The sequence below is a fragment of the Saccopteryx leptura genome, chromosome 2 (assembly GCF_036850995.1).
Source record: "Saccopteryx leptura isolate mSacLep1 chromosome 2, mSacLep1_pri_phased_curated, whole genome shotgun sequence".
Taxonomy (NCBI): domain Eukaryota; kingdom Metazoa; phylum Chordata; class Mammalia; order Chiroptera; family Emballonuridae; genus Saccopteryx; species Saccopteryx leptura.
The window spans coordinates 378073710-378092441 of NC_089504.1; the positions used below are offsets into that span (position 1 = coordinate 378073710).

General features: G+C 39.3%; 1 protein-coding gene across 2 annotated transcripts in view; it reads right to left on the bottom strand.

Moving 5' to 3' along the window:
• Nucleotides 1-18732, bottom strand: part of VWA5A (von Willebrand factor A domain containing 5A) — a 36683-nt gene that overhangs the window by 11521 nt on the left and 6430 nt on the right. For both annotated transcript variants that reach the window (XM_066365288.1, XM_066365289.1), the window contains exons 5-11: nt 12596-12818; nt 12303-12475; nt 11893-12007; nt 6964-7133; nt 6618-6706; nt 6285-6429; nt 5761-5840 (exon numbers count right to left, since the gene is read on the bottom strand). In XM_066365288.1, coding sequence (XP_066221385.1) covers nt 5761-5840; nt 6285-6429; nt 6618-6706; nt 6964-7133; nt 11893-12007; nt 12303-12475; nt 12596-12818 — 995 coding nt within the window. The remainder of the gene's footprint in view (nt 1-5760; nt 5841-6284; nt 6430-6617; nt 6707-6963; nt 7134-11892; nt 12008-12302; nt 12476-12595; nt 12819-18732) is intronic.

Sequence of the window (18732 nt, forward strand, 5' to 3'; positions counted from 1 at the left end):
AAATAAACCAGCCATCCAATGACTAATGTTCATTGGGCTAATATTAAATATTTAAGGATTAGAAAGAAAAAACTGACACTATTTGCTAACCTAATTATCCATAGAAAAATATAAAAGAATCTAAAAATATATTATTAGAATTGATAGCTCCCTTAGGCAAGGTCATTGAAGACAAGGTCAATTTAACTTTAAAAGCCATTGTAATAATTTTTTTTTTTCTACAGAGACAGAGAGAGAGTCAGAGAGAGGAATAGATAGGGACAGACAGACAGGAACGGAGAGAGATGAGAAGTATCAATCAGCAGTTTTCATTGTGACACCTTAGTTGTTCATTGATTGCTTTCTCATATGTGCCTTGATCGCAGGCCTTCAGCAGGCCGAGTAACCTCCTTGCTCGAGCCAGCGACCTTGGGTCCATGCTGGTGAGCTTTGCTCAAACCAGATGAGCCTGCGCTCAAGCTGGCGACCTTGAGGTCTCGAACCTGGGTCCTCCGCATCCCAGTCCGATGCTCTATCCACTGCGCCACCGCGTGGTCAGGCTGTAATAAATTTCTATGTAGAAATAAACATCCACTAAATAAAATGTTTTTTTTAATGCTATTTAAATTAGCATCAAACATCTAAGAAAAAAATCTAATGAAAAATTCATAAAGACTTTGATACACAGAATTATAAATATTACAGACAAATTTTATACATACTGTTAGATTAAGAAAATAAGTAAATTTACTGATTTTGTGAGGAACCAGGTTTCTCATCATGGAGAAAAGAAGACACAAATATATAATAGGAGGGAAAAAGAAAGAATGTTATGTTGCTACCTTGGAAGTAGGGGTATCAGTAAAAACGTGTGTTTCTCTTAATGATTTTCTAGTTCTGGCAGCTGAAAATGCCTATAATAAATAACAGGCCAGTAAGAAAGAGTTACAACTAACCCTCAGCTATTGACTTCTATTTATCATTTGCAATGGAAAGAACAAGGCTTATTCTAGAAATGGCTGGCGACATAAATATGAATACAGGTAAGTCTGAAACATTTTTTTAAAGGAAATATTCATAAACCAAACAGACATGTAAAAAAGACATAGGAGCAAGTTAAAAGGGGCTCCCACTGGCCAAATCTGGAAATTTTGAGAATCTAAATGAATAATGAAAGTAATGAATCTGGCCCTGGCCAGTGGCTCAGTGGATAGAGTGCCGGCCCAGAGTATGGACGTCCCAGGTTCAATTCCTGGTCCAGCACACAGAAGAAACGACCCTCTGCTTCTCCTCTCTTCCTCTCCTCATTTTCTCCCTCTTCTCCCTCCACAGCCAGTTGCTAGATTGGTTTGTGTGTCACCACAGGCACTGAAAATAGCTCCAACAGAGCACAACAGCCTCAGGTGCTAAAAATAGCTCAGTACTGGAAGATGACCCTATATCAGGTTGCTGGGTGGAACCCAGCCAGGGAACATAAAGGAGTATGCTTCACTACCCCCCCTCCTCTCTCCTAAAGAAAAAAAAAGTAATGAATCTTAAAAAATTGAAAACTAATGCAAGAATTCGAAAGTACAGTACATACTGATACAACAAAAAGAAAGGAGAGAAGGAGGAAGGGAAAGAAGACAAAGCTCCTCTTTATATTAGGAGACAACTAATAATTATGGAAAAGTTGATAGAATTTTAAAATCACCATTTTACAACCATTGATGGTAACAACACTTGGACAATAATCATCAGTGAATGCTAAAACTACTGAGTAAAAATAAATTTGGAGAACAGGATGTTTGCAAAATTTTAAAGTTATCTGTCAGACACCAACTTTAGTGCTTACATTTATGACCAGGCCCAGTTATTTTTGAAATATTTCTTCCAAAATATATAACATTAATTCTAACATAAATTTAAATAATCAAACATAAATTGAGAGTTACAAAAATACCTAGCTAGAACTCTTTCAAAATGTCAATGTCGCCTGGCCAGGCAGTGGCACAGTGGATAGAGTGTCGGACTGGGATGTGGAGGACCCAGGTTTGAGACCCTGAGGTCACCAGCTTGAGCACGGGCTCATCTGGCTTGAGCAAAAGTTCACCAGTTTGGACCCAAGGTCACTGGCTTGAGCAAGGGGTCACTTGGTCTGCTGTAGCCCCCTAGTCAAGGCACATATGAGAAATCAATCAATGAACAACTAAGGAGCCACAACCAAGAATTGATTTTTCTCATCTCTCTCCCTTTCTGTCTGTCTGTCGCTATCTGTCCCTCTCTCTGACTCTCTCTGTCTCTGCCACAAAAAAAAAAAAAAAAAAGTCAATGTCATGAAAGATAATGAAAAGCTGAGAAATTGTCTCAGAGAAGAGTGAAGAGATGTAACAATGAAATGAAATACTGCCCTGGGATTTGCTCCCGGCAAAAAATGAAAACAAACAAAAATCTATAAGGAACACTATAGAAAAACTGACACATATGGTCTGTATTTAGATAATAGTGTTATCTCAACAATAAATATTCTGAATTTAGTAATTATCTTGTGGGCATTTAACAGAATGTCCTGTGCTTAGAAGATGAGTGCATAATTATTTGCACACCAAGGGTTATAATATTTGTGGCTTTTCAATATTTTCAGACAAAAAAATCAAATGTGGTAAAATGTTGGTAACTGGCAGATCTGGGTGAAAGGTATAGGAGTGTCTGTTGCTTTATTATTACAACTTTTTATAGTATTACATTTTTGAAATAAAATATTGGAAACACATTTAGAAGAATCAAGGAGACTTAAATAAATAGAAAGCTCTTCCATTTAAATAGATTGGAAAACTCAATAGAGTAAATACTAAACTCTCTCAAAACTGACCTATACAGGCAATTTTAATCAATATTTCAAGTTTCCCTTTTTTGGTAAAAATTGGTAAGCTAATGCTAAAATAGAAACATGAAATGTCAAGAATAGCTAAGGCGGCCCTGGCCGGTTGGCTCAGCGGTAGAGCGTCGGCCTGGCATGCGGGGGACCCGGGTTCGATTCCCGGCCAGGGCACATAGGAGAAGCGCCCATTTGCTTCTCCACCCCCCCCCTTCCTCTCTGTCTCTCTCTTCCCCTTCCGCAGCCGAGGCTCCATTGGAGCAAAGATGGCCCGGGCGCTGGGGATGGCTCCTTGGCCTCTGCCCCAGGCGCTAGAGAGGCTCTGGTCCGGCAGAGCGACGCCCCGGAGGGGCAGAGCATCGCCCCCTGGTGGGCAGAGCATCGCCCCTGGTGGGCGTGCCGGGTGGATCCCGGTCGGGTGCATGCAGGAGTCTGTCTGACTGTCTCTCCCCATTTCCAGCTTCAGAAAAAAAAAAAGAAAAAAAAAAAAAAAGAATAGCTAAGGCACCTGACCAGGCGGTGGCACAGTAGAGAGCGTCGGATTGGGATGCAGAGGACCCAGGTTTGAGACCCCAAGGTTGCCAGCTTGAGTGCAGGCTCATTTGGTTTGAGCAAAAGCTCAACAGCTTGGACCCAAGGTCGCTGGCTCGAGCAAGGGGTTACTCAGTCTGCTGAAGGCCCATTCAAGTCACATAGGAGAAAGCAATCAATGAACAACTAAGGTGTCGCAACAAAAAAACTAATGATGGATGCTTCTCATCTCTCTCCATTCCTGTCTGTCTGTCCCTGTCTATCCCTCTCTCTGACTCTCTGTCTCTGTAAAAAAAAAAAAAAAAAAAGAATAGCTAAGGCAATCTTGAAAAAGAACAAAGTTGAGGACTTTATTGGAAATTAAGATTTGTCAGAAAGCTATATTACTTTATATGGTGTAGTACTAGCAGCTCACATCTAGATACACAGACTAGTAAGTAGAAGGGAACAGAGGCTCCAACACGATGCACATGTGTGAATGCTTATCTGTGACAAAAATGTCACTGCACATCAGTGAGGAAAGAAAATGCTTTTCAGTAAGTGGTACAGGATCAATTTCATATCCACATAGGGAAAAAGAAAAATCCTGACCCACCATACACAACACACAAAAATAAATTCTAAGTGAACTACAGCTATAATTATAAAAATAATAATAACAAAACTTCTAGAAAATAACAAAGGAAAACAGCTTCATGATCTTGGGTAGATAAAGACTTTTTAAGAGGACACAGAAAACTTAAACTGTAAAGAAAAAGACTAAAAAGTTAAACTATATTAAAACTAAGAACAACTATTAATCAAAAGATACCATATGGAGAGTGAAAAGGAAAGTTATAGAATAGAAAAATATATGTCCTAATATATTAAGAAAGTGCTTGTACCTAGACCACAGAATGAACTACAGATCAGTTAAAAAAAAAAACTAATAGAGAAATATAAAAAAAAATTTAAAGTACATCACAAAAGAGGACTTCCAAGTGGTCGATATAAAAAGATGCTCAACTTCATTAGTCACCAGGAAAATGCAAATTAAAATCATAATGTAGTACCACTACACATCCACAAAATTAATTAAAACTTAAAAAGACAAACAATGCTAAATTTTATATAACAAATAGGGCCATTGGAACACTCACACAGTGCTGGTGTAAATTAAATCAATGTTACTTGGACAACTGGCATTCCCAATAAATTCCACAATTATGTCAATTCAAAGAAATGTGTGTGTGCACATATGTGAAAATGAATATGTATACAGGCACATAAATGTGCACACAGAAGTGTGTGTGCAAACAATACATGTACAAGAAAATCAGTGATTTTCATAAAAACATTATTTTTAACAGCAAAACTGAAGTCCATCAGCAGTAAAATCAAAATAACTTATGATTATTATCCTGGGGAATACGAATACTATATACATCAATGGAAATTAACCACGTAAAATATCTGTTTCAATATTCTGCTGAGGCAAAGAAGCAAGATATACAGAAATAAAAACATGCTATATAACATTTATTTTTATGCAAAAATAAACCATGGTGTTATAACTCAAGAAAGCTATTTCCTCTGGAGAAGTGAAAATGGGTAGTAATTAAATTTGGGATGTGATGAAAAATAGAGATGGTGAGGTACCGGTAACATTCTATATAATTCTTAACCTGTGTGATGATTACTTACATATTCACTCTGATCATTTATCCAGCTGTACAGTTTTGATTCGTGTAGCTTTCTGTATGTTTTACTTAGATAAAAATTTTATATATATTTTAAAAGTCTTACTATTCAATACTTCTTTCCAGTGTGGTTTAGAGAGAATAAGGAACAAAGATAGTATTGTGTTATTGATGTTGTTTAGAAAATTACTTTTATCACTTAGTTGAGAGGGAAAAAGTGACATAGAAAAACGTTTGTCTATAAATCCCACACCTGGTGGGATACAAAACTGAGACTCATGGACACAGATAAAAGTGAAATGATTACTCAGGGAGAAGGAGTCGGGGGGGGGGGGAGGACAGAGGGACAAATATACAGTGATGGAAAATGATCTGGGTTTGGGTGATGGGCACACAATACAATCAACAGTTCAAATGCTACAGACACATTACCCTGAAAACTATGTACTCTCATTGATCAATGTCACCCCATTAAATTTAATTTCAAAATAAATTAAAATTCTAAAAGAAAAAAATATATAAAAGAAAAAAATAATATTTGCTATGCCATATCATATTATTTCTTTTTTAAATTAAAAAAAGAAAAATAAAATTTGTCAGCTGGTAAAACAAAAATTCTTGAATTGTTCTGTCTTCTGAAAGAAATGTCAGCAATGGTAGATGACATGTGGCCCTGCTTGGGTCAGTCACCCAGAAATCATAATATCTTCATACCTGTGCCTCAGTCTGTTGCTTTTAACTTCTTTAATGACACTAAATGTGTTGCTTACTTCTCCATCTGTAAAAACAAAAAGCTGAACACAGCAGACATTTATCAAGTCTCTATGAAGTTCATTTTTAACACCCGAATTGGCCTTTGAAAAAAAAACCAACAATTTTATGCTAGAGACATTATTGCCTCTTCAGACAGGCATGAAATCCCTAATGGTCTACTGTCACCTGCACCATGTTCTCACATGGTTTGTTCCAAACCCTGGGCATTTTTATTACCTCCCCTTACTAGTGTCCCCTAAGGCTTGTGTGACACTCCACACGAGAACTTCCGCAGTTCCCAGCATGGAGCTAAGGAACAGAAGTTCTATTCAATGCCTCTTGACTTTCTCTCTTTCCCACATGATTGACAACTCTGAACTGCATACTGTATTTCCACAATCCTATAGTAAAACTTGGGGCTATAAATTCTTGCACAGAAGTGTAATTTTCTCTATCCCCTTCTGTTAGCTCTGTTCAGTTCTTACCTGGAGAGGGTGGCCTGGGATGGGAGGTTTACTGTAGATGTCCTTGAGCGGTGTCAAGATTTCTGTGCCCCCCAGGTCAGCCTCCATAAGCTTAACTCTCCCCAGCGCCTCCTCCATGGTCTGCTGAGAGTAGGTTACACTATTCCTGAGAAGAACAAGCGCCTTCAGTGACATGGCTACTTGGCACCTCCCAGAACTGAGATTAGCCCGACTGTAAACCACCTCCCCTAAAATTCTCAACTCCAGAGTCAATTCTACAATAACCCCCTTCACAATCTAGTCCTTTCTTTAGAATATCTTTTTGAACTCTCTCTGGCCTTTCTAGAAACTTACTGAAAGAATGCCTCATAGGAAGATCCAAATCCATAGATGTTGAAATAACAGCCAATAGGCAAACTCTTTAGCAGCAAAATCAGTGTTTCCTGAAGGAAGAGAGAATGAGGAGCCAGTGAGAGGGGGTCCTCTCAGACACACAGACCCTGCCAATCTAACACTGAGCATGCGGGCCTTCACCCCCATTGTGCCTCTGGGCCTATATTCCAATGCTGGCCTCAGAGTGGTCCTGTTAGGTGTAGTTCAGTTGGAAATCGACCCATAGTTCCAGATGGACTCTAATTTAACCCTTGAGACCAATCCTTTCTTGGGCATGTGACCGGAAACAGGAAAGAACTAGTTTTACCTTGGCTGCGTCAATGCGCAGCTGAGATGTATTCTCTTTACTCATGGGGCTATGCATACTTCCTGAGCGGTCCATGAGGAAGACAAACTCTCCGCATGTCATTGGTGTCTGAGCTTCTGGGATATCTGGGTAGAAACTCACCATCGCAGATGGGTCTCCCATCAAACCATCTACTCAGAAAAGACAAGGACACTGTAAGATGAAAAGGAACTTAAGAATCCATACTATAAGATGCCAAGAATCCATGTAGTGACTTACACAGGAAGCTGAGAAATCCCAAATCTGAAACACTATTTGATCTGCTGGCAAAGGATTTAAGCTGTTATAAATATGTAAGAAATACAGAAGCAAAACAGGGGAAGAAAGAGGGGAGAGGCTACCAAGAACAAGCAATAATTAAAATGCCATAATTTGGTGCTAGTTTCCTCACAGCTAGGCAATTGGTTTATATCAACTCTAGTTTAATTGTTCGGAGAATATGAGAAGACGTAGAATCTAATTCCAATATCTTATCTATAATATATTATAGTCATTCCTGGATTAGAGGTTCAAATTCTCAGTAGCCCTGGGGTTCAGTGTGACTGCAGGACCTGGCTCAGTTTACTCTCCACAACCCGGCTCCAATAACCAAACTGCTTCCACATAAAATGAGTGAGGCTTAGCAACTACTTGACAGTACATTGGTTCAAAAATAACTCTTACATAATCCAGATCTCAGGATATATGATGGCTGATATATCTCCAGATCCAGGACTAGCTTTTTATTCTTTTTTTAAATTTATTTATTCATTTTAGAAAGGAGAGAGAGAGAGAGAGAAGAGAGAGACAGAGAGAGAGAAGGGGGGAGGAGCAGGAAGCATCAACTCCCATATGTGCCTTGACCAGGCAAGCGCAGGGTTTCGAACCGGCGACCTCATCATTTCCAAGTCGACGCTTTATCCACTGCGCCACCACAGGTCAGGCCAGGACTAGCTTTTTAATAGGCCAGGTTGATTCTTTTCCATTCTGAGAGACAGCTGGGTGTAGTGGAACTGGCACTGATGTGTTAGACAGGCTTCTCTATGGAGAAATTGTATTGATAGATCTAAACTGTTTATAATAATGCCCGATACACAGTAAGCCTGATATATGTGTCATCTACTATAATACTTTGGGCTTGGCTCGAATTATTTTCGCTTACCCAAGTCTCTGCATCCTCATTTTTGAATGAGGCATTTCGAACCCTAGTTCTTCTGCTTGCTAGTCTCAGTTTACTCATCTAAAGAATTAAGGTGGTAACATCTACCTCAAGATTATTTTAAAAATTAAGTGACAATGCACTTAAGGAATTCATTCTAGAGCTCAACTCAGAGTAAGCTCTTAATAGTTTCATAAAATTATTTTGTTTTTATGCAATTTTTGTATGAAATAGTAAATATATATATTTGAAATCATGTTCTTACTATGGTAAGTATGTTCTAAGTTTTTAAGTCTATTTTGTAATTTTGTCATGTAGAGATATGTTTCATTTGACAGAACTCTAAATAGTTTTCATGAGCCAAGCTGCCAGCTGTCATTTACTTTTTTGTACAGATGGGAATAACAAGCCATTTGACCAAATATATGATCTGGAAAGCAAGATTTAAGCAACTCTGCTGGAGGGGATTACAAGTCTCAGAAAGGCTGCCCTGAATGTCTCCCATGGTCTGCACAGCGGGTCACGGGGACACATAAGGAAATCTGCAAAGTGACAACAGGATTTTTTGGAAGGAAAGGGACTGAGATCTCAAGCCTTAGCTTTTAAGATGTAACGTTTTAAAACTTTCTCTGGTAAATTAAAATAATCCTGTCTGAAAACCAGGTCACTGTTGTGGAAGTACTTCCTGAGCACACTAGGGGGAGCTCGCCAAAAGGAAAGGACAAAACCAGGTAAGTAATACTCAAAAACAGCACAGCACGGAGCTTCATGAAACAGGAGCTGCAGCAAACCTGGCTGGGTTTAGCATGGACACCGTACCTTCAGGAAAAAAACAGTTGAACAAGTGAGCTGAGATTAAGGAGTTCCAACTTATGAGCTCAAGTGTGAAGTTACCTTGGCCAAACATTAACAATGAGATAGAAATATGGCTTACTGAAGACCAACTATAGGTAGTTGTCTTCATAGCAGTAGTAGCTACAGAAGACCCTAACCCCAAACACAGAATCGTAATCAAGATTGTCCCCAAGGATGCTTTCATTTCACCGAAATGGAAAATGCTTCAGAAGTGTCACTACCTCTCCAGTTATGCTTCATGGGCTCTGGAATCCAAGGACATGGCAGCCCAGTACACCCCAAAAGGGCAACAGACTGGCATGTGTTATACCAGTTATAATATAATGAAAAGAGAAGGTACACATATATTAAGAAAATTTTAGAAAATAAGAAAAATTAAAGATATTTTGAAACTAAACTTAGAAATTAAGAAAGTAGGGACTGACCTGTGGTGGTACAGTGGGTAGAACATTGACCTGGAACGCTGAGGTCATGGGTTTGAAACCCCGGGCTTGCCCAGTCAAGGCACATATGACAAGCAACCAATGAACAGCTAAAGTGAAGCAGCTGTGAGTTGCTACTTCTCGCTCCCTTTCTCTCCCCTCACCCTCTAAAATCAGTAAAATCTTAAAAAAAAAAATTAAGCAACTAAGGTAAAACAAAAAAGCCCTGAAGAAGGATGGTGGCAATGGTTACACAATAAGGTGAATGTGCAGCAGAACTATATACTTTAAAATAATTACAATGGTGAAATTTGTTATGAAAATTTTATTTATTTATTTATTTATTTTTTGTATTTTTCTGAAGCTGGAAACGGGGAGAGACAGTCAGACAGACTCCCGCATGCGCCCGACCGGGATCCACCCGGCACGCCCACCAGGGGCGACGCTCTGCCCACCAGGGGGCGATGCTCTGCCCCTCCGGGGCGTCGCTCTGCCACAACCAGAGCCACTCTAGCGCCTGGGGCAGAGGCCAAGGAGCCATCCCCAGCGCCCGGGCCATCTTTGCTCCAATGGAGCCTTGGCTGCGGGAGGGGAAGAGAGAGACAGAGAGGAAGGAGGGGGCGGGGGTGGAGAAGCAAATGGGCGCTTCTCCTATGTGCCCTGGCCGGGAATCGAACCCAGGTCCCCCGCACGCCAGGCCGACGCTCTACCGCTGAGCCAACCGGCCAGGGCCTGTTATGAAAATTTTATACCAAATATTAGTTTTCTTTTACTTAAAATGTGTATTATGTAAATTTTACAATAAAAAAAAGAATTCTTGGTGACATTAAATGTTGCTATAATGAATCAATAAAAAAAATTATCAGATAAAACAAGAAATTAAGAAAGTAAATCTAGTCTTATCCCAATTACTACTTACATACTTCCTGTTGTTTTGAATGTTTTTCTTAATTTGTAAGGTTATTTTCTTATAGTAATCTGTCTGTATAACTTTACTTTTTCTTAACATTCTTTGGAAGTCTTTTTTCCATATTATTTCCATCTGTCAATATACATTATTTTTAGTAGCTACATAATAACTCATCAAGTAATCCTAGCATAGTGAATGTAGCCACTGTAAGACATTTTAATTATTTCCTAATCTGATATTATTAAAATGGCAGAGGACATTTCAGTGCATATTTTTACTTATATTTAAATATATTTCCTTAGGCAAAATAAAATTTTTTTAAGTGAGAGGTAGAGAGGTTGACAGACAGGCTCCTGCATGTGCCCTGACCAGGGCCCACCCGGCATGCACCTACCAGGCGATGCTTTGTCCATCTGTGCCCACTGTTCCATTGCTTAGCAACTGACCTACTTTAGTGCCTGAGGCAAGGTCATGGAGCCATCCTCAGTGCTTGGGGCTAACTTGCTTGAACCATTTGAGCCATGGCTGCATGAGACGAAGAGAGAAAGAGAGAGAGAGAAAGAAAGAGAAGGAGGGGGGGATGAGGAGGAGGGAGAGGGGTGGAGAAGCAGATAGTCGCTTCTCCTCTGTGCCCTGACAGGGAATGGAACTGGGACTTCCACAAACCAGGCCGACGCTCTACCACTGAACCAACTGGCCAGGGCCTAGGCAAAATTCTTAAAATTAGAATTATCAAAATGAACATTTATTTTGACACATACGCATATGGCCAAATTTCTTCCCAAAAGTTTGATACCAAATTATTTTGCTTAAAGCAATCTATTGGAATGTCAAATTCACCTGACCTTTTAAAGCATGAAACATTACCAGATTTGGAAATCTTTGATAATTTGAAAAATGAAAAGGTCACATCATTATTTTTATTTTATTTTTATTTATACTTGTAGATACTTATCATTGTCACATGTTTGTAAACTAGCTGTTTCCCTTTGTGATTTTTTTTATCTTCTTTGTCCAATTATCTACTTATTCACTTAAATTTGCCTAGACTGACCAGGCAATGGCACAGTGGATAGAGCATCAGACTGGGACACAGAGGACCCAGGTCAAAACCCTGAGGTTGCCAGCTTGAGCGCAGCCCCATCTGGTTTGAGCAAGGCTCACCAGCTTGAGCCCAAGGTTGCTGGCTTGAACAAGGGGTCATTCACTCTGCTGTAGCCCCCGGTCAAGCCACATATGAAAGAGCAATCAAATGAGAAACTAAAGTGCCACAATGAAGAATAGATGCTTCTCATTTCTGTCCCTTCTTGTCTGTCTGTCCCTATCTGTCATTCCCTCTGTCTCTCTCTGTCACAAAAAAAAAAAAAAAAAATTTGCCTATAAGACATAGTCACATGATATTCACTGAGGTAAAACATTTTTGCATGCCATAGTATAAGCTATTTTAGTTTTTTACCCACTACCGGATAGAAGGAGGGGGAAAAAAAAAGCAAGGATGATTTGAGAGTAATTTCAAGAAAAGAGTTACCCCTGAGGAGGTAACTACAAAGGGAGAAAGAAAATACCTGTCTTTGTTGTAGGTTTTCCCATCTCCACAATTACACTGGGGGTATGCACCCCACTGTAGTAAATCAGGAGCTCCACATCTCGATCAAATTTGTGTCCATCAGCCAAGGAAACCTGAGTTGGGAATAGACAAAAAAAAGCGCGTTAGAACTAACACTGCTTCCTGCCTGGGGCTGAGATCAGATCTTAGGGCTACAGGCTTCTTCTCCCTCGTGTAAGCATAGTCAAGAGCCCTGGCAAGAATAAAGAGAGGGCTCACAAGATGAAATGGGGATAAAGAAGGAGCACAGTGTGATTCCTCTTTGGTTCACAGGGAAAAGTAAGAAATAACAGAGAAAAACTTCTGAGGCAGAAGATCAGGACCCAAGAATAGGGGCACTAGCAACAATAGTGTTCTCTTATTAATGACCTGAGCAGACGTCTTATCTCCAAGGTACTCAATGGGACTCAACGGGCAGTTGCATTGGATCCTCTCGATGCCATGCTGGGAACTGATGGTGGCAACCATGCTGAGTGTGTAGGGCAGGTCCTCCAAAGGGACTACGACTGGCTTCGTTATACGGCAACTGTCCTCAGGCCGTCCTACAAAAAGTTAACCTTAGTGGTATTCTCCTTTCCCACACTTTTTAGCACCCCTGCACCTTCAGGGGGTTTCTCCGATTGTGTCACCCACCAGTCCTATTTGAAGAAAGAGACACTGACCAGAGAGTTGGTATCGAGGATTCAGGATAGCAGGAAGCACGTAGCGCAGGGCCCCATCCGCTTCCAGGGGCAGCTCCTGCACATACTTCAGGGTGAGTGCGGCCTTCGACCCAGGGGGGAGGTTCCCCACATTACAAGAGAAGATATCCCTGGACCCTGTGTCCTCTTCCAATAGGAAGGCCTGGTGGCCCTGGCGGATGGCCTTCTCATAATTGATGTGGGCCTAAAAAGAACAAGGAAAAAAAGGTGATATCCAAGGTGACATGAGGAGACCAGTGACACAGAAAACAAAGATTGGTAGGTTGAGACTATGATTGGTCTTGCCAAATTCACAGCCATACTTTGAGTGCCTCTGATTGAATTTGCCCTTCAATGTTTTTAGGAAAGTAGCAGTTAGAGGCAAGTAGAACACAAAGAATTCAATATCAGTATTTTATTTTTCTTCAGTGAGAGGAGGAGAGGCAAAGAGACAGATTCCCGCATGCACCCCAACAGAGATAAAGCCACTAGGGGGCAATGGTCTGCCCATCTGGGGCATTGCTTTTTTTTTTTTTTTTTTATATAATTTTATTTTTTTAATGGGGTGACATCAATAAATCAGGATACATATATTCAAAGATAACAAGTCCAGGTTATCTTGTCGTTCAATTATGTTGCATACCCACCACCCAAAGTCAGATTGTCCTCTGTCACCTTCTATCTTGTTTTCTTTGTGCCCCTCCCCACCCCCTATCCCTCTCCCATTCCCCCCTCCCCCCCGTAACCACCACACTCTTATAAATGTCTCTTAGTTTCACTATTATGTCCCACCTACGTATGGAATAATACAGTTCCTGTTTTTTTCTGATTTACTTATTTCGCTTCGTATCATGTTATCAAGATCCCACCATTTTGCTGTAAATGTTCCGATGTCATCATTTCTTATGGCTGAGTAGTATTCCATAGTGTATATGTGCCACATCTTCTTTATCCAGTCATCTATTGATGGGCTTTTTGGTTGTTTCCATGTCCTGGCCACTGTGAACAATGCTGCAATAAACATGGGGCTGCATGTGTCTTTACGTATCAATGTTTCTGAGTTTTTGGGATATATACCCAGTAGAGGGATTGCTGGGTCATAAGGTAGTTCTATTTGCAGTTTTTTGAGGAACCACCATACTTTCTTCCATAATGGTTGTACTACTTTACATTCCCACCAACAGTGGATGAGGGTTCCTTTTTCTCCACAGCCTCTCCAACATTTGCTGTTACCTGACTTGCTAATAACAGCTAATCGAACAGGTGTGAGGTGGTATCTCATTGCCGTTTTGATTTGCATTTCTCTAATAGCTAAAGAAGATGAGCATCTTTTCATATATCTGTTGGCCATTTGTATTTCTTCGTGGGAGAAGTGTCTATTCATATCCTCTTCCCATTTTTTTATTGGATTGTTTGTTTGTTTGTTGTTGAGTTTTATGAGTTCTTTGTATATTTTGGATATTAGGCCCTTATCTGAGCTGTCGTTTGAAAAAATCATTTCCCATTTAGTTGGCTTTCTGTTTATTTTGTTATCAGTTTCTCTTGCTGAGCAAAAACTTCTTAGTCTGATGTAGTCCCATTCATTAATTTTTGCCTTCACTTCTCTTGCCATTGGAGTCAAATTCATAAAATGCTCTTTAAAACCCAGGTCCCTGAGTTGAGTACCTATGTCTTCTTCTATGTACTTAATTGTTTCAGGTCTTATGTTTAGATCTTTGATCCATTTTGAGTTAATTTTTGTACAGGGGGAGAGACTGTAGTCCAGTTTCATTCTTTTGCATGTGGCTTTCCAGTTTTCCCAGCACCATTTATTGAAGAGGCTTTCTTTTCTCCATTGTGTGTTGTTGGCCCCTTTATCAAAAATTATTTGACTATATATATGTGGTTTTATTTCTGGACTTTCTATTCTGTTCCATTGGTCTGAGTGTCTATTTTTCTGCCAATACCATGCTGTTTTGATTGTCGTGGCCCTATAATAGAGTTTGAAGTCAGGTATTGAAATGCCCCCAGCTTCATTATTTTTCTTTAGGATTGCTTTGGCTATTCGGGGTTTTTTATAGTTCCATATAAATCTGATGATTTTTTGCTCTATTTCTTTAAAAAATGTCATTGGAAGTTTGATGGAAATTGCATTAAATTTGTATATTGCTTTGGGTAATATAGCCATCTTGATTATATTTATTCTTCCTAGCCAAGAACAAGGTATATTCTTCCATCTAATTATATCTTTTTCGATTTCCCTTAACAATGGTTTATAGTTTTCATTATATAAGTCCTTTACATTCTTTGTTATGTTTATTCCTGAGTATTTTAATTTTTTTTGTTGCAATCGTGAAGGGGATTATTCTTTTGAGTTCCTTCTCAGTTGTTTCATTGTTGGCATATAGAAAGGCTATTGACTTCTGTATGTTAATTTTGTATCCTGCGACCTTACTGTATTGGCTTATTGTTTCTAGTAGTCTTTTTGTGGATTCTTTGGGGTTTTCGATGTATAGTATCATATCATCTGCAAAAAGTGATACCTTTACTTCTTCTTTTCCGATATGGATGCCTTTTATTTCTTTGTCTTGTCTGATTGCTCTGGCTAGAACCTCTAGTACCACATTAAATAAGAGTGGAGAGAGTGGACAACCCTGTCTTGTTCCTGATTTAAGGGGGAAAGCCTTTAGTTTAGTGCCATTTAATATGATGTTAGCTGATGGTTTATCATATATGGCCTTTATCATGTTGAGATATTTTCCTTCTATACCCATTTTGTTGAGAGTCTTTTTTTTTTTTTTTTTTAAATAAATTTTTATTTTAATGGGGTGACATCAATAAATCAGGGTACATACATTCAAAGAAAACATTTCCAGGTTATCTTGTCATTTAGTTCTGTTGCATACCCATCACCCGAAAAGAGATCATCCTCCGCCACCCTCCATCCAGTTCTCTCTGTACCCCTCCCCCTCCCCCTCTCCCTCCTTCCCTCCTCCCACCCCCCATAGCCACCACACTCCTGTCCATGCCTCCTAGTCTCGCTTTTATGTCCCCCCAATGTATGGAATCCTGCAGTTCCTGTTTTTTTCTGATTCGCTTATTTCACCCCGCACAATGCTACCAAGAGTCCACCATTCTGCTATAAGTGATCCGATGTCACCATTTCTCCTAGCTGAATAATATACCATGGTGTATGTGTGCCCCATCTTCTTCATCCAGTCCTCTATTTTTTTTACAGTGATTAAAAGCCTTTAAGCAAACTCTTGGCCCATACAGCAAGAATCCCTAAAAGAGTAGTGTCCTTAACATGTTCCCCAAGTCCAAGATGGCCCCATCACCATGCGAAATCCCTGAAAAATGCAACCCAACCACAGTTAAGTCTGTTAGGAGCTGTCACAGGGAGCAGGAGTCCAGGAAAGTTCCCCACAGGAAAAGTCCGCATGGCACTGGAATTGTTGTCACCATTCTATACTTTGCAGCTCATGTCCAAGTCCCAATGACCGCTGCTTCTAGCTGGTAATGATTCAGGTAGACTGGAAAAAGCCATTTGCAGCATGCATGGATATGGAGCTTCTGTTCTCCTCTGCCTGGAGAGATGAGACCAGGTTGCTTTTCCCTGGAGCTCTGTGACTGTGGCCTGGTAAAGAGAACCTTGGGATACACTAAGCTGGGTGGCAAAGGTAAATTCATAATACAAGTTGGCAAAAGGAGGAAAGAGAGCTCTAAATTAGGAGTAGGTCCCAGCCTGAAATATGAGTGGGGCATTGAGGTAGGAGGGATAAAGGAAACACTATATATTAAGCAAAGCAGCAGAAAATAGGACTATCAACACCCACAACAGAGATCTTTGAGCGAAGAATAAAAAACCTGACTATTCAGGCAAAATATAGTTAAGTGGCCCTTGTGCGAATGAGATCAGTTTACCTGCTTCTTGGAAGAAATACCCTAGGCTCGTCCCCAGTATCGTAGATGGGGCCCATGGCCCTGGGCACCTTCAGCCTTCAGTGGCAATTGTTGAGAGTCTTAAACATAAAATTGTGTTGTATTTTATCGAAAGCCTTTTCTGCGTCTATTGATAAGATCATGTGGTTTTTGTTCTTTGTTTTGTTGATATGGTGTATTACATTAACCATTTTACGTATGTTGAACCATCCTTGAGATTCTGGGATGAATCCCACTTGATCATGATGTATTATTTTTTTAATATGTTGTTGTATTCGATTTGCTAGTATTTTGTTTAGTATTTTAGCATCTGTATTCATTAGAGATATTGGTCTGTAGTTTTCTTTTTTTGTGCCATCCTTGCCTGGTTTTGGTATGAGGGTTATGTTGGCTTCGTAAAATGTGTTTGGAAGTATTGCTTCTTCTTCAATTTTTTGGAAGACTTTGAGTAGAATAGGAACCAAGTCTTCTTTGAATGTTTGATAAAATTCGCTGGTATAGCCGTCAGGGCCTGGACTTTTATTTTTGGGGAGGTTTTTAATGGTTTTTTCTATTTCTTCTCTACTGATAGGTCTGTTTAGGCTTTCTGCTTCTTCTTGACTCAGTCTAGGAAGGTTGTATTTTTCTAGGAATTTATCCATTTCTTCTAGGTTGTTGAATTTAGTAGCATAAAGTTTTTCATAGTATTCTACAATAATTCTTTGTATATCTACGGTGTCCGTGGTGATTTCTCCTCTTTCATTTTGGATTTTGTTTATATGAGTTCTTTCTCTTTTTTCCTTGGTAAGTCTTGCCAAGGGTTTGTCAATTTTGTTAATCTTTTCAAAGAACCAGCTCCTTGTTCTATTAATTTTTTCTATAGTTTTTCTGTTCTCTAATTCATTTATTTCTGCTCTGATTTTTATTACCTCCTTTCTTCAGCTGATTTTGAGTTGTCTTTGTTCTTTTTCTAGTTCCTTAAGGTGTGAAGTTAAGTGGTTCACTTGGGCTCTCTCTTGTTTGTTCATATATGCCTGAAGTGATATGAACTTCCCTCTTATCACTGCTTTTGCTGCATCCCATAGATTCTGATATGTCGTATTGTCATTTTCATTAGTCTGTATATATCTTTTGATCTCTGCACTTATTTCTTCTTTGACCCATTCATTTTTTAAAAGTATGTTGTTTAGTTTCCACATTTTTGGGGGATTTTTTTCCTCTTTTTTGCAGTTGAATTCTAGTTTCAAGGCTTTATGATCAGAAAATATGCTTGGTACAACTTCAATTTTTCTGAATTTGCTGATGTTGTTTTTGTGGCCCAACATATGGTCAATTCTTGAGAATGATCCATGTACACTGGAGAAAAATGTATACTCAGTCACTTTGGGATGAAATGTCCTGTAGATGTCTATCATATCCAGGTGCTCTAGTGTTTTGTTTAAGGCCACTATGTCTTTGTTGATTCTCTGTTTGGATGACCGATCTAGAGCCGTCAGCGGTGTATTGAGGTCTCCAAGTATGATTGTATTTTTGTCAGTTTTTGTTTTAAGATCAATAAGTAGCTGTCTTATATATTTTGGTGCTCCTTGGTTTGGTGCATATATATTAAGAATTGTTATGTCTTCTTGATTCAGTGTCCCCTTAGCCATTATGAAATGGCCATTTTTGTCTCTGAGTACTTTTCCTGTCTTGTAGTCAGCATTATCAGATATGAGTATTGCTACACCTGCTTTTTTTTGGATGTTATTTGCTTGGAGTATTGTTTTCCAGCCTTTCACTTTGAATTTGTTTTTATCCTTGTTACTTAGATGAGTTTCCTGTAGGCAGCATACAGTTGGATTTTCTTTTTTAATCCATTCTGCTACTTTGTGCCTTTTTATTGGTGAGTTTAATCCGTTTACATTTAGTGTAATTATTGATACTTGTGAGTTCCCTATTGCCATTTTATAGATTGTTTTCTGTTAGTTTTGTGTCTTGTTTGATCCTTCTCTTTTGTTTTTCTATCTTTTGTTTTTATTTGGTTGTATTCCATACATCTTTCCACTGTTGCTATCTTTTTTATCTCATGTGCTTCTGTGGTGGTTTTTTCAATGGTGGTTACCTTTGAATAATGAAAAGGGTCCCTACCCTGTTCATTGTAGTGAACTATTTTGTGAGTACTTTTGCACTCCATCGTCCTTTGCTACTGTTAATCTCCATCTTCTCCCCCTCTTTCTTTT